Source organism: Molossus molossus, unplaced genomic scaffold, assembly GCF_014108415.1.
Source record: "Molossus molossus isolate mMolMol1 unplaced genomic scaffold, mMolMol1.p scaffold_m16_p_13, whole genome shotgun sequence".
NCBI lineage: Eukaryota > Metazoa > Chordata > Mammalia > Chiroptera > Molossidae > Molossus > Molossus molossus.
This window is the reverse complement of record NW_023425348.1, coordinates 44,331,711-44,346,779: the sequence shown is the minus strand read 5'-3', so window position 1 is coordinate 44,346,779 and position 15,069 is coordinate 44,331,711. Positions and strand designations below refer to the sequence as shown.

Sequence of the window (15,069 nt, the reverse complement as noted above, 5' to 3'; positions counted from 1 at the left end):
GTAATCAAAACCTCCTGGTACTGACACAAGAACAGGCATATAGACCAGTGGAACAGAACTGAAAACCCAAAAATGAACCCAAGGCAATATGCTCAATTAATATTTGACAAAGGTGGCAAGAGCATACAGTGGAGTAAAGAAAGCCTCTTTAATAAATGGGAAAATTGGACAGCTACTTGCAGAAAAATGAAACTAGACCATCAACTTGCACCATACACAAAAATAAACTCAAAATGGCTAAAAGACTTAAATGTGACCCGTGAACCCATAAAAATTCTAGAAGAAACTGTAGGCAACAAAATTTCGGACATCATACGGAGCAGAGTTTTCACTGATACATCACCTAAGGCAACAGAAACAAAGGAGAAAATGAACACATGGGACTACATCAAACTAAAAAGCTTCTGCACAGCAAAATAAACAATCATCAAAATGGAAAGGCAATCCACTGTATGGGAGAGCATAATTGCCAATGATATATCAGATAAGGGGTTAATTTCCAATATATATAGAGTGCTCATACAACTCCACAAAAGGAAGACAAATAACCCAATTAAAAAATGGGCAGAGGCCCTGGCCGGTTTGGCTCAGCGGTTAGAGCGTCCGCCTGCGGTCCGGAGAGACCCGGGTTCGGTTCCCGCTAAGGGCATGTACCTCGGTTGCAGTTTGTCCCCGGCCCTGGTTGGTCGTGCGGGTGGCAGCCACTCGATGTGTCCCTTTCACATCGATGTTTCCCTCTCTCTCTCTTCCTCTCTCTCCCTCCCACTCTGTCTGTACAAAAAATGGAAAAATGTCCTCGGATGAGGATTAAAAAAAAAAAAAAAAATGGGCAGAGGAACCAAGTAGACACCTCTCCAAACAGGACATACAAATGGCCAAGAGACATATGAAGAAATGCTCAACATCACTTATCATCAGAGAGATGCAAATTAAAACCACAATGAGGTATCACCTCACACCTGTCAGAATGGCCGCCATCAACAAATCAAACAATAAGTGCTGGCGAGGGTGTGGAGAAAAGGGGACTCTAGTACACTGCTGGTGGGAATGCAGACAGGTGCAGCCACGATGGAAAACAATATGGTGTTACCTCTAAAAATTGAACTTCCATTTGACCCAGTGATCCCGCTTCTAGGCATATACCCTAAGAAGCCTGAAACACCAATCAGGAAGAATATATGTACCCCCATGTTCATAGCAGCACTATTTAAATAGCTAAGATCTGGAAACAGCCCAAGTGTCCATCAGCAGACGAATGGATAAAAAAGCAGTGGTACATATACACAATGGAGTACTATGCAGCTGTAAGAAAGAAAGATCTCTTATCCTTTGAGACAACATGGAGGGACCTGGAAAGTATTATCCTCAGTGAAATAAGCCAAGCAGAAAAAGCAAATACCACATGATCTCACTTATATATGGAATATAATGAACATAACAGTGTGAGGAATATGGTAGACCCAGAAACATGGAAGTAGGGCACAGACTGGCATCCCTCAGAAGAGGGGGTGGGGGGGTGAGAAGAGATAAACCACAGAACTTATATGCATGTATGCATGACCAATGGACATGGACAACAAAGCCAGGGACGGGGCGGGGGTGGGGTGGGAAGTGCCAATGGGGTAAAAAAAGGAGAAACATCTGTAACAAAAAAATAAATTAAAAAAATAAAAAATAAATTTTTAGAAGTGTTTAGAGGTAATTGGTGATACATACATTGCAATCAAGATGATTATTTTTAAATTATTTAATTCAGCTATATATTCATTCATTAACTTTGTACTGAATGCCTTTTAGACTTTAGTATCCTATAGAACAGGTAATTTTCATACGAGTTATTGCATTCAATTATTGTAAAAACTGTTGTCTCAATCAAAGTTTTTCTAATTACTAGCTATATGATATGGGCCGATTAAACTCTGAGCATCTTTTTTTTTTTAGATGTGGAAATAGTAATTCCTTTTGTTAAATTATTTTGAGGGTTAAAATAAGTAATATGTAATTTTGCACAGAAATGCCCAATAAACATTAGTTCCCTTCGTTAAAAAAAAAAAAAAAAAAAAAGCTTTACACATAAAGAAAGCTTTGGGTCCCTTCATCATCCTGGCTGTACTCAATTTGCCACTCTAATAGCTTGGGGTGGGTTGGGGGTAGTTGTACCAGAGTGGAGCAGCCAGGACAGCCATCAGCTGATACTGCCAGCCATTCCAGGATGCATTTACTCTCACCAGGAAATCCTGGTCCAGCACGTGTCCAGAAATGTCCGCTTGTTTTTTCAATTGAGACCCTTTCTTCCCTCTGACCTCAAAAGAAATCTTCTGGCTTTTCTGACCTTCATCTGGTGCCTCAACTGCACCTTTGCGCTTCTTCTTGAGGTTACATTTCCGAGCCACTACCCAGTGTCCTCGGCCTGTTGAGAAGATCAGAACAGTGAGGAGCAAACTCTTTCAAAGCCACAGTTAGTGTACTTACAGATTATTTGTCTATAATACTAAAACAAAAAAGACTTCTCATTGCCTAATATACACCAGATACTGTGCTGCTGCTGGAGACAGGAGGTAGGGGAGAGATGTTTACATAACTATCTCGTTTATTGGCCCCCAAGCCCAGTGAAGATGTGGTACTGCCCATTTCACAAATGAAAAGGCTAAGACTCAAAGAGATGAAATGACTTGCCTAATTCCTTCCTCCACATTTTCACCTCTAAACTCTATTTGTTCTTTAAGACCCCAAATTAAGTATTTTCTGTTCTGTAAAACCTTTACTGACTCCCCTCAGCAGAGCTGATCATTCTTTCCTGTGCCAGCTGGTTACTCTCCCATTTGTCATCTCTTGGGTGAAGTTCAATGCGTGACATCAGCTCAGTGGCCTCCATCTTCCCACACTTTACCCAGGATCCCATCATTATAGGGGAAAGATTGCTTCAGAGGCTCAGGAGGAAAAAAATGATACACAGTTGTCATTTAAAAAAACAAACCAATAATACAAGTTCACTGAAAAAAGAACTAGAAATTGTATGTAAACAAAAAGAAGAACATGAGGTTTACTTGTAAACTCAATGAAAATCATGACAACATTCTAGAATCTGTTCTCTCCATCAGAAGTTTTTTACTGTGAGGCATTCATGGCCATCTGTAATTATTTCATTTGTTCACTTGTTTATTATCTTTCTTGTTCCACAGAGCACAGACTTTGATTCATTCATGTCAGTATTCCTAAGACCTGCAATGAGCTTACCACACTGTGAGTGTTGTTGTTTTTTTTATCCTCACTCGAGGACATTTTTGCATTTATCTTCAGATAAAGTGGGAGGGAGAGAGGGAGGAAGAGAGAGAGAGAAACATTGATGTGAGAGAGACACATCGAGTGGTTGCCACCCACACGACCCCAACTGGGGCTGGGGACAAACTGCAATCAAGGTATGTGCCCTTAGCGGGAACCGAACCCAGGACTCTGGTCCATGGGCTAATGCTCTAACCTCTGAGCCAAACCCGCCAGGGCCAAACTGTGAGTGTTGCTGAATGAACCGTGAGCCACAGTCCCCACCCACAATCATCCATTCAGACTTTTCCCGGGCATCTACTTCGTGCTGGGAGTTGGGGCTATAGAGAAGAGTAAGACAGAGGTCCGGACTCAAAGGAGCTCAAAAATATAAGTGGTGCTCTGGAAGCTCAAGGGGGTAGCTACCAGTCTAAGGCATGAGCTACACCTAGTAAGTTGAAAATTGATTAGGTAGAGATGAATAAACCAAGCAGCCTGGGAAGAGGGAAGAGCACAAGCACCCAGAGGTATAAATGACTGGGACCCCTGAAACACCAATCAGGAAGAATATATGTACCCCCATGTTTGTAGCAGCACTATTTACAATAGCTAAGATCTGGAAACAGCCCAAATGTCCATCAGTAGATGAATGGATAAGAAAGCAGTGGCACATATACACAATGGAGTACTATGCAGCTGTAAGAAAGAAAGATCTCTTATCCTTTGAGACGACATGGAGGGACCTGGAAAGTGTCATCCTAAGCGAAACTAGCCAAACAGAGAAAGACAAGTATCATATGACCTCACTTATTTGTGGAATATAATGAACATAACAGTCTGAGAAATGGGGTAGCCCCTGAGACGTGGAAGTGGGGTACAGACTGACTATCCCCAGAAGAGGGGGGGGAGATAAACCACAGAACTTATATGCACGTATGCATGAACAATGGACATGGACAACAGAGCTGGGGAGAGGGCGGGGAGGGAGAAGGAGGGGGGAATCAGTGGGGGAAAAGGAGAAATATCTGTAACAAAAATAAATTAATTAATTTAAATAAAAAAATTTAAAAAAGATTGGGACCACACAGAAGAACAGCGCAGAGCTTGGTGTCTCTAACCACTGGCTCCCCGCCTGCGGCGCTTGCCCTGGCTCAGCTGACCAATGCTGCCAATCCTACCTCTTGAATGCAGCTCCTGCCCTATGTCTGGTGTGAGCCAGTTCCCATTCCCATTCTGGGCCTGACAGTCCAGCACTCCATCTCCCAAAGCTGCACCCATCTGGGGCATGGATCTTTGTCCTATATTCCAATAGCCCTGATTCCTAGAAACTCCAGTCTGAGTTGGTGCCAAAACACCCAACACAGTCAGGAAGGAAGACCCAGAGTGTGCCAGGAGATGAACATGGGGGAAGAGAGATAAGGTTGGGAGGTCAGCAGAATCAGATCAGAAAAGATTTTGAGGACCAGAATAAGGAGCTTGGGTTATAATGGGGTATACTTATAGCAGAAATAGTATCCATGGGAAGGTTTTTTTTCCCCTCATAATTTTTCATTTTGAGATCATTTTAGACTTCCAGCAAAGTTGTAAAAATAGTACAGAGTTCTTGTACAGCTTTCATCAGTTTCCCTAACATCTTATGTAATAAATAATACAATGATTGAAGCCAAGAAATTAACACTGGTTTAATATTAGTAACTAATCTACAGCCCTTCTTTGGATTTTGCCTGTTTTCTCACTAATGTCCTCTTTTTGTTCCAGGATCCAATCCAGAATCTCATATTTCTTTTAGTTGTCACGTCTCCTTAGTTTCCCCCAATTTGTGACAATTCTTCTGTCTTTCTTTTTTCTTGAGTGATCCTGACACTTTGAAGAATACTAGTCAATTATTTTGTGAAATGTCCCTCAATTTGAATTTGTTTGATGCTTTCCCATAATTAGACTAGGGCCTTGGACTTTGGCAAAACTACCATAGAAGTGACGCTGAGCCCTTGTTAGCACATCAGAACAGAGGGTACATGATGTTAACGTGTCTTATTACTGGTGACGTTAATGTCGATCACTAGGGTAAGGTGGTGTCGGCTTAGTTTCTCTACTGAGAAGTTACTATTTTTTCCTTTGTAATTAATAAAGATAACTTGAGACTATGCAAATATCTGTTTCTCATCAAAGTTTTTGACCCAGTAATTCTAGCATCTGTGAACCCATACTTCTTTGGCAGTGCTCCACCTGTATGGCCCTGCTCAGTGTTGTGAGGAGTCCCTGCTGCAGAGAAGCTTTTAACTAGATAAAAGTTTGAAAAACGACTCAGCAGAGCCAAGTTTAAGCCATTTTATTTCGGAACTTGGCAGAATATAATTAATCATCAAACAGGAAACAAAGAGGGGAAGATGGCTAACAAGAGAGGGTGGGCACTGAGGGCTAGAGTAGCTAGACATGTGGAAGAAGTGGGAAAAGAGCTGGGCTTCGTGGCATGGGAAGAATTTGGATAACTGAAATGAGGACTGAAACATTCTGGGGGAAAAAAAAGCTGTGTGAAATGAGAGCACTATGGAATAGGACATAAGTAAAGAAATGGGGTTGTACAAAGGATAAGCAGAGGTTAGACTCTGAAGACAGAACAGCAGGTGAAGAAGCCAGCAATGAGAAGTCGCTGAACAGAAGGGAACATAATAGTAAGACATATACTTTAGAAGGCTCCCTGAGGCTGCTGGGGAAGATGGACTGGAAGGGGTAGGATTGGGTAGGGCAGAGAATAGAAGTCAAGCGGCTAGAGAAAAAGAAATGGACGGGAGAGATAGTCTAAAGAAGGAGCTGACTGTGAGGCAAAGATACCAATTTGAGAAGTCACCTGACCTTCTTCCGGCTTCCGAAGAAGATTTTTGGCTGGAAAGCAGTTGTTCAGGAAAGGCTTCCCATCATCCAGTTTGTAGATTCCTGAGGAGGGCATTGTCCTGAGAGTGAAGCAAGGAAAAAGAGGAAGTAGAAGAGTGAGAAGGTGCAGCATTGCTCTTTCATCCCCACGTGGCTTGTGAGCCCCCCAGGACCACCACACAATATATACATCCTATCTCTGAGTGCCTAGAGGCCCACTGCCTGCTTCAGAAATGGGCTTTAAATGAAGAGGGAGACAAGGATCAGGGATTTTGGGTTCAAATCAATCTTAACCCAGTGCAACACTAGCAAGAGCATCACCTTCGGGTTCAGGCAGACCTGGTTTGAATACTGGCTGTGATTTTCCTTGCTCCATGAGTGGGAAAGTTACTCTACCCCTCTAAGCCTGTTCCTCACCTGTAAAATGTGGGTAATAACACCCACGTTAATAGACAGATACAAGGATCAAGTTAGAAAGGTAGTGTCTGGTACATATTAAGTGCTCACTAGAAATGTTGTTTTAACAGAGTACAGGGAAAAGGGAGGGCTCACATTTTAGGCAAGATGATAGGCAAATAATGAGATTTGAACTGGATAAGCAGGATTTGTAGGATGAATTGAGTTTGCAGATAGAAAGATAAGCATTCTAAACAGAAAAGCCATAGGACTGAGGACATGGTGGTAGGCATGCCTGGCGCAGTAAAACAATCTGACCCAGTGTGTGTTTGGGAGTCTTGGACAATAAAGTTAGACAGAAAGGATGGTGTCTGCTCCTGAAGGGCCTTCCATGCCAGGCTAGGAGCTCAGGTTTCACCTTGTAAGTAATAGAGAGCCATGGATGATATCTGAGCTGGGGAGAGCCATGACCCAAGCTGTGCTTTAGAAAGAGAAATCTGATAAAAAAATAATGCTAGGTGAAATGGGATTCCATTAACTGGTCACTGAGTCATGACAATTCCAGCTCAAGAATACTGTTCAATGTACTGTTCTCTGTCTCTCACTGCTTTCATTAAACCTTTCATTCCCCTGCCCTCAATTCTGCAACAGTCTTCTGACTGGATTCCCACTGAGCATGAAGGCCAAATGCTTGAGCCTGGTGTTGAAGGCCCCCAAAGTCCTAAATCCTAACCTTTTCAGCTCCAGTCAGCCCTACCCATCAGGCTCACAGAATCATTTTCTATCCCTAAAACACACCATTCACATTCAGTCTTGCCTGCCTTTGTTCTTAGTGCTCCTTTGGCCTAAAATAACTTTTTCCATCTTGTTCTTCTAGTTGATTTCATCTTTTAAGATTCAGCTCAAATACCACTTCCTTTAGGAATAAAGCTCTAATAAAATAAATTTCTTAAATTTTGACCTCTAGAGATTTGTTATTTTTCATTCAAGGGACCCAGCCACTCCCAAAGTAGTTTGAGACAGCTTCAGACAACTTGTGGTAGCAGAGGTTTGGAAACCTATAAGCCCCTAGCCAGCGGAAGGGAAGCCCTGGGAAGAATGTGGGACCCTGGGTTAGAGGGTCTGGGAAGAGATACAGTAAAAGGATGGAATAGGGTGGGAAGTTGGGATCAGGTGTCCTGAGGAAATGTCTCCCATAAGTGACAAATATGAAAAGTGAAGTGGTGCAGTAGAAAGGGCAACAATTTTGGAGATAGGAGGCTTAAATTTGAGTTGTTTCTACCATTAAGCTGAGGGAACCTTAAGCAAATCAGTTTATCTCTGTGTACCTCAGATGTCTCACATATAAAACGAGGATAAAAACCTGTGCCTCAGAGAACTGTTGTAAAAAAATTAAATAAGGTAAAAATGGGGGGGGGGGGCTTCTTTTTAGATCCAGTCCAGATGCTACCTCTTCCACAAAGCCTTCACTGAACTTCCAGTAGGAAGTAATTACTGCTATGGCTAAACCCTGGAGTATCTCTTCTGTATCTCTTTTATGGATGGAGCCTTTCTACCTCATAAGATTACTAACAGTCTTGAGGGGGCTCCTTCAGTTGTCTATGAACCTCTGAGTCTGAACACATATTCAATTCATTGTCTCTCTTCCACCCTTGGAATGCTCATAGGAAACATCCAATAAACATGTGTGAGCCAAATGAAGGATACAATGGTATGCCCAAGAGTTTTTTTGTTTTTGTTTTTATCCTTACATGAGGACATTTTTCCTTTTTTTTTTTTTGTTCAGACAGAGTGGGAGGGAGAGAGGGGAAGAGAGAGAGAAACACTGATGTGAAAAGGACACATCGAGGCAACAAATTTGACAATCTAAGCGAAATGAACAAATTTCTAGAAACACATAGTCTCCCAAAACTGGACCAGGAAGAGATAGAAAACTTGAACAGACCAATAACAACAGAAGAAATTGAAGATGTAATCAAGACTCTCCCAGCAAACAAAAGCCCAGGCCCGGATGGCTTCACGGGGGAGTTCTACCGAACATTCAAAGAAGAACTAATACCCATTCTCCTCAAACTATTTCAAAAAATTCAAGAAGAAGGAAGATTTCCAAACTCGTTTTATGAAGCCAGCATAATTCTAATTCCAAAACCAGAAAAAGACACTACAAAGAAAGAAAACTACAGGCCAATATCCCTGATGAACATAGACGCCAAAATCCTGAACAAAATATTAGCAAATCAGATCCAGCAATACACCAAAAAAATTATCCACCATGACCAAGTGGGATTCATCCTAGAGATGCAAGGCTGGTGCAATATTCGCAAATCAATAAACGTGATACACCACATAAATAAAATGAAGAATAAAAACCACATGATCATATCAATAGATGCCGAAAAAGCCTTCGACAAAATCCAGCATCCATTTCTGATAAAAAATGCTCAGCAATGTGGGAGTAGAGGAATCATATCTAGACATAATAAAGGCCATATATGAAAGACCTACAGCCAACATCATACTCAATGGCAAAAACTAAAAGCATTTCCATTAAGAACAGGAACAAGACAAGGATGCCCACTTTCACCACTCTTATTTAACATAGTACTGGAAGTCTTAGCCACAGCAATCAGACAGGAAGAAAAAATAAAAGGGATCCAAATTGGAAAGGAGGAAGTGAAACTGTCATTATTTGCAGATGACATGATACTATATGTAGAAAACCCCAAAGACTCCATCAAAAATTTACTAGACTTAATAAATGAATTTGGCAAAGTAGCAGGATACAAAATTAATGTCAAGAAATCGATGGTATTCTTATACACCAATGATGAACTCACAGAAAGAGAAACTAAGAAAACAATCCCATTTACCATCGCGGCAAAAAAATTAAGATACCTAGGAATAAACTTAACCAAAGAAATAAAAAACCTATTCGCAGAAAACTACAGGTCATTGAAAAAAGAAATAGAGGAAGATATAAAAAAGTGGAAACACATATCCTGTTCATGGATTGGAAGAATTAACATCACTAAAATGTCCATATTACCCAAAGCAATCTATAGATTCAATGCAATCCCCATCAAAATACCAACGGCATACTTCACAGAATTAGAACAAGTACTTCAAAAGTTCATATGGAACCAAAAAAGACCTTGAATAGCCACAGCAATCTTGAAAAGGAAGAACAAAGTTGGAGGGATCACATTACCAGATTTCAGGTTATACTACAAAGCCACTGTAATCAAAACAACCTGGTACTGGCACAAGAACAGGCATATAGACCAGTGGAACAGAACAGAGAACCCTGAAATGGACCCAAGGCAATATGCTCAATTAATATTTGACAAAGGTGGCAAGAGCATACAGTGGAGTAAGTACAGCCTCTTTAATAAATGGTGCTGAGAAAATTGGACAGCTACATGCAGAAAAATAAAACTAGACCATCAACTTACACCCTACACAAGAATAAACTCAAAATGGATAAAAGACTTAAATGTGACTCACAAATCCAGAAAAATCCTAGAAGAAACTGTAGGCAACAAAATTTCAGACATCATACGCAGCAGAATTTTCCCTGATACATCACCTAAGGCAATAGAAACAAAGGAGAAAATGAACACACGGGACTACATCAAACTCATAAGCTTCTGCACAGCGAAAGATACAATCATCAAAAACAGAAAGGCTACCCACTGTATGGGAGAGCATAATTGCCAATGACATATCAGATAAAGGGTTAATTTCCAATATATATAGAGTGCTCATACAACTCCACAAAAGGAAGACAAAGAACCCAATTAAAAAAATGGGCAGAGGAACCAAATAGACACCTCTCCCAACAGGACATACAAATGGCTAAGAGACATATGAAGAAATGCTCAACATTACTAATCATCAGAGAGATGCAAATTAAAACAACAATGAGGTATCACCTCACACCTGTCAGAATGGCCGCCATCAACAAATCATCAAACAAGTGTTGGCGAGGGTGTGGAGAAAAGGGGACTCTAGTACACTGCTGGTGGGAATGCAGACTGGTGCAGCCACTATGGAAAACACTATGGTGTTACCTCAAAAAATTAAAAATTGAACTTCCATTTGACCCAGTGATCCCACTTCTAGGCATATACCCTAAGAAGCCTGAAACACCCATCCAAAAGAATATATGTACCCTCATGTTTGTAGCAGCACTATTTACAATAGCTAAGATCTAGAAACAGCCCTGGCCGGTTTGGCTCAGTGGTTAGAGCGTCAGCCTGCGGACCGGAGAGACCCGGGTTCGGTTCCCGCTAAGGGCACGTACTTCGGTTGCAGTTTGTCCCCGGCCCTGGTTGGTCGTGCAGGTGGCAGCCACTCGATGTGTCCCTTCACGTTGATGTTTCTCTCTCTCTCTCCCTTCCTCTCTCTCCCTCCCTCTCTATCTGTACAAAAAAATGGAAAAATATCCTCGGGTGAGGATAAAAAAAAAAAAAAAAAAAAAAAGATCTAGAAACAGCCCAAGTGTCCATTAGTAGACAAATGGATAAAAAAGCGGTGGTACATATACACAATGGAGTACTACGCAGCTGTAAGAAAGATCTCTTATCCTTTGAGACTACATGGAGGGACCTGGAAAGTATCATCCTAAGTGAAACAAGCCAAACAGAGAAAGACAAGTATAATATGATCTCACTTATTTGTGGAATATAATGAACATAACAGTTTGAGGAATGGGGTAGTCCCAGAGACATGGAAGTGGGGTACAGACTGACAATCCCCAGAAGAGGGGGTGGTGGGGGAGAGATAAACGACAGAACTTATATGCATGTATGCATGAACAGTGGACATGGACAACAAACTGGGGACAGGGCAGGGAGAAAGGAGGAGGGGGGAATCAGTGGGGTAAAAAGGAGAAACATCTGTAACAAAAATTAATTAATAAAAAAAAAATTATAAAAAAAAAAGGACACATCGAGAGGCTGCCTCCCACACAACCCAACTAGGGCCGGGGACAAACTGCAACCGAGGTACATGCCCTTAGCGGGGACTGAACCTGGGTCTCTCTGGACTGCAGGCCAATGCTCAAACCGCTGAGCCAAACCGGCCAGGGTGTGCCCAAGACTTTTTATACACATTTCTGAGTTCCTTAATTAGACTCTAAGTTCTTTTAGAGGAAGGATAGCATCTATGATATTCATCTCTTTATTCCAAGCACATGACACATAACAGATTCCATTATTATTTGTGGAATAAATGAGTGATGTTGATATCTTCTTTGGTCCAACTCTCTGAATTTCCTGATCCTTGACCACTCTGAAAAGGCCCCTCCTATGTGTTCCCATGACAACCCATACTTCGCCTAGTATAGTACTTATTACTTTACTGTTTGCTCCCCTTACCAACTTCCCACCTGTTATGGGGCCTTTGAAACCTTATTAACCTATGTAATCCCGGATCCCAGCACAGAGCCTAGAATTCATTAAAAAGGTTTTGGGAAGATAATGGCTATATGAATAGATGGTGAAAGATCAACAGTCATTCAGTCAATCTGTCTTTTAGGAAAACTCTCTTGTGACCAACCATACCTATCTGCCAGATAGGTAAGTGAATGAATGAATGAATAAATGAGCAAACAGCTGGCTGAAAAATGTTAGAGATGATTGTTGGGGAAGGCTCAAGGAACTTATAGACTAGAGGAACCTTGCTTCTGGTCTGCATAGTACTTACTTGACATTTGATCTTGGGAAAAGTCCCTTGACTTCTGTTTTTTTTTGTTTCTTCACCTGTAAAACAGATATTACACTCCTTTTTAGCCTGCCATTCAGAGCTCTTGACCTTTCTCATTAATTATATTCTATTATTACTCTTCTGCTCCAAAATGTGTCTCACCAAGGGCCTAGAAAAATATCACAGGACTAAAAAGCCCATAAGTAGATTGATACAGATGTAGAGATAGAGACAGAGACATAGATGAGAAGGTGGAACAGAATACTTTCATCACAATGGGGTGGGGCTAGAGTACTTAAGTAAGATGTGCGAGTCACAAATCAGTAAGAAAAGAATCAGTTTAGCCCTGGCAGGTTTGGCTCAGCGGTTAGAGCGTCGGCCTGCGGTCCGGAGAGACCCGGGTTCGGTTCCCGCTAAGGGCACGTACTTCGGTTGCAGTTTGTCCCTGACCCTGGTTGGTCGTGCGGTGGCAGCCACTCGATGTGTCCCTTTCACATCGATGTTTCTCTCTATATATCTCTTTCTCTCTCTTCCTCCCACTCTATCTGTACAAAAAATGGAAAAACGTCCTCGGGTGAGGATAAAAACAAAACAAACAAACAAAAAAGAATCAGTTTAGCCCTGGCCGGTTTGGCTCAGCAGGTTAGAGCGTCGGCCTGCAGTCCAGAGAGACCCAGGTTCGGTTCCTGCTAAGGGTACGTACCTTGGTTGCAGTTTGTCCCCGGCCCTGGTTGGGTCATGTGGGTGGCAACCACTTGATGTGTCCCTTTCACGAGGATGTTTCTCTTTCTCTCTCTCCCTCCCACTCTATCTGAACAAAATATGAAAAAATGTCCTCGGGTGAGGATTCAAAAAAAAAAAAAAGGGCAAAGTTGAAACAAAAAAAGGATCAGTTTATATAATCATTTACTCAAAATAAATTTATGCATAGTAACAGTAGCAAAGACAATATTGAAAGACACAAGCTGGGAAAAGATAGTTGCTACGCACATAACACAAAGAGTGAATCAAACTCATGCTCATGGGGGACACAGACCTGCACACAACTAATCATAGAAATTCCAGTTCCTATGAGGAATACTAGGCGAGAAGGTGTGGATTTACAACTAATGGTCTAGAAAGGGAACATAATTCCCAGGCTACATTGTCTAGAAAGTAACCCAAATAGAAATATGAACTTTACCTGGATGGTGGGAAAAAAATGACCAAGTTCCAGACTTAGAGGCTGCCTGCCTAGTTAGCTTCAACTACTTCTGGTCTCTATTGCAAGCTTGAAACAGCTAATCTCAATTGTGATGCCTCTCAGCTCCAAACACACACACACACACACGTGCGTGCACTTCTCATCTGCATATATTTGCTTGTCCTATTCATTTGGCCTGTCACACTTCTGCCCCTCTTCTTTGTCTGGCTCATGCAGATGTCCTCTCCTCAGGTTGACTCTTCTCTGTGCTACCACCTCAGGCCCACCTCAGGCCCACCTGTTAATGGAAGCACTCTACCCCAGTATATTATAATGGTCTGCTTAACTGTCTGTTCCTCACTCCAAACACCCCCAACCCCAGGCTGTGAGCCCCTCTAAGGCCAGGCCTGTGTCCTACATATATCTTTATCCCCAGCACCTCACACAGCCCACTGAAAAGGCTTAAGGAGTATTCACTGAACTAAACTAAACCACAAACACAATGCTATGGAGCACTTCATTCTGTCTGTGAAGAAAGAAGAAGGATCATAGAAGGTTTCACAGAGCAGGTGACATTAGAGCTGGGTCTTGAGAAATGAGAAGTTATAAAAGATAAACAACAAAAAGCTCCAGGGATATCTTAACAGAGTGAAGAAATCTCATCTAATATTATTTAGTGATCATTACCAGATGAATGTTAGCTTTGCCAAGATAGGTATTTTGTCAGTTTTATTCAACTAACTATCCCTAGTGACTGCTACATACTAAGCACTCAATAAATAGCTGTTCAATCATCTAGACACTTATGAGGGGTTTATGGGGATTAAAAAAACAAGTGATGTGATGTAGTAGAGCATCATATAGTACAATCCTATTTGTGATAACTCTGGGTCACTACAATAGAAAACAGATCTGTCTTGACCTCTCTGTATTGCTTAGTTTTGGGCAATGTTGATGCTTAAAATTTTTTGTGGGGAAAAAAGTGAATTAATAAAAATCTAGAATACTATCACATCTTAAAACTGTAAAAGCAGAGCAGCAGAGGGAACATATCATGGGTTCTGATGCTCAGAAAAAAACACCTGGCATCTAAATAAGTTTCTGATACATGCTATCTGGCCTTCAGTAAATTCCTTACTTTTTTCATCAGACATGCTATTAGGGGACTAAACGGATGTAAAGAAGATGTGGTATACACACACACACACCTCTCACATACACAATGGAGTATTAGGCAGTAATAGAAAAAGAATGAGCTTTTTTCTTCAGGGCTGCCTACAGAGATGGTAGCCATCTCCTACTCTGCCTGTGAAACCCAAGATGGTAAAAAAGAGGACCACGAAGCTCATCAGGCACGTTAGGCAGATGTGTCAAAATTAAATGTAACTGATAAAAACCTAGAGGCACTGACAATAGGGTGCACAGAAGATTCAATTTTTTTGTTGGTGTTAATCCTCATCCGAGGATATTTTTCCCTTGATTTTTTTAGATAGAGTGGAAGGGAGGAAGAGAGAGAGAGAGAGAGAGAGAGAGAGAGAGAGAGAGATATCAACGTGTGAGAGAGACACACACATCAATGTGAGAGAGAGAGAGAAACACATAGATGTGAGAGAGACACATTGACTGGTTGCCTCCCACATGACCCTGACCGG

At 41.5% G+C, this 15,069-nt stretch overlaps 1 protein-coding gene across 6 annotated transcripts in view; it reads right to left on the bottom strand.

The window, feature by feature from the left end:
- XRRA1 (X-ray radiation resistance associated 1) overlaps nt 1-6,208 on the bottom strand; it is a 64,492-nt gene extending 58,284 nt beyond the window's left edge. For all 6 annotated transcript variants that reach the window (XM_036258030.1, XM_036258032.1, XM_036258033.1 and 3 more), the window contains exons 1-2: nt 6,115-6,208; nt 2,229-2,410 (exon numbers count right to left, since the gene is read on the bottom strand). In XM_036258030.1, coding sequence (XP_036113923.1) covers nt 2,229-2,410; nt 6,115-6,208 — 276 coding nt within the window. The remainder of the gene's footprint in view (nt 1-2,228; nt 2,411-6,114) is intronic.
- Nucleotides 6,209-15,069: the final 8,861 nt, after the last annotated feature.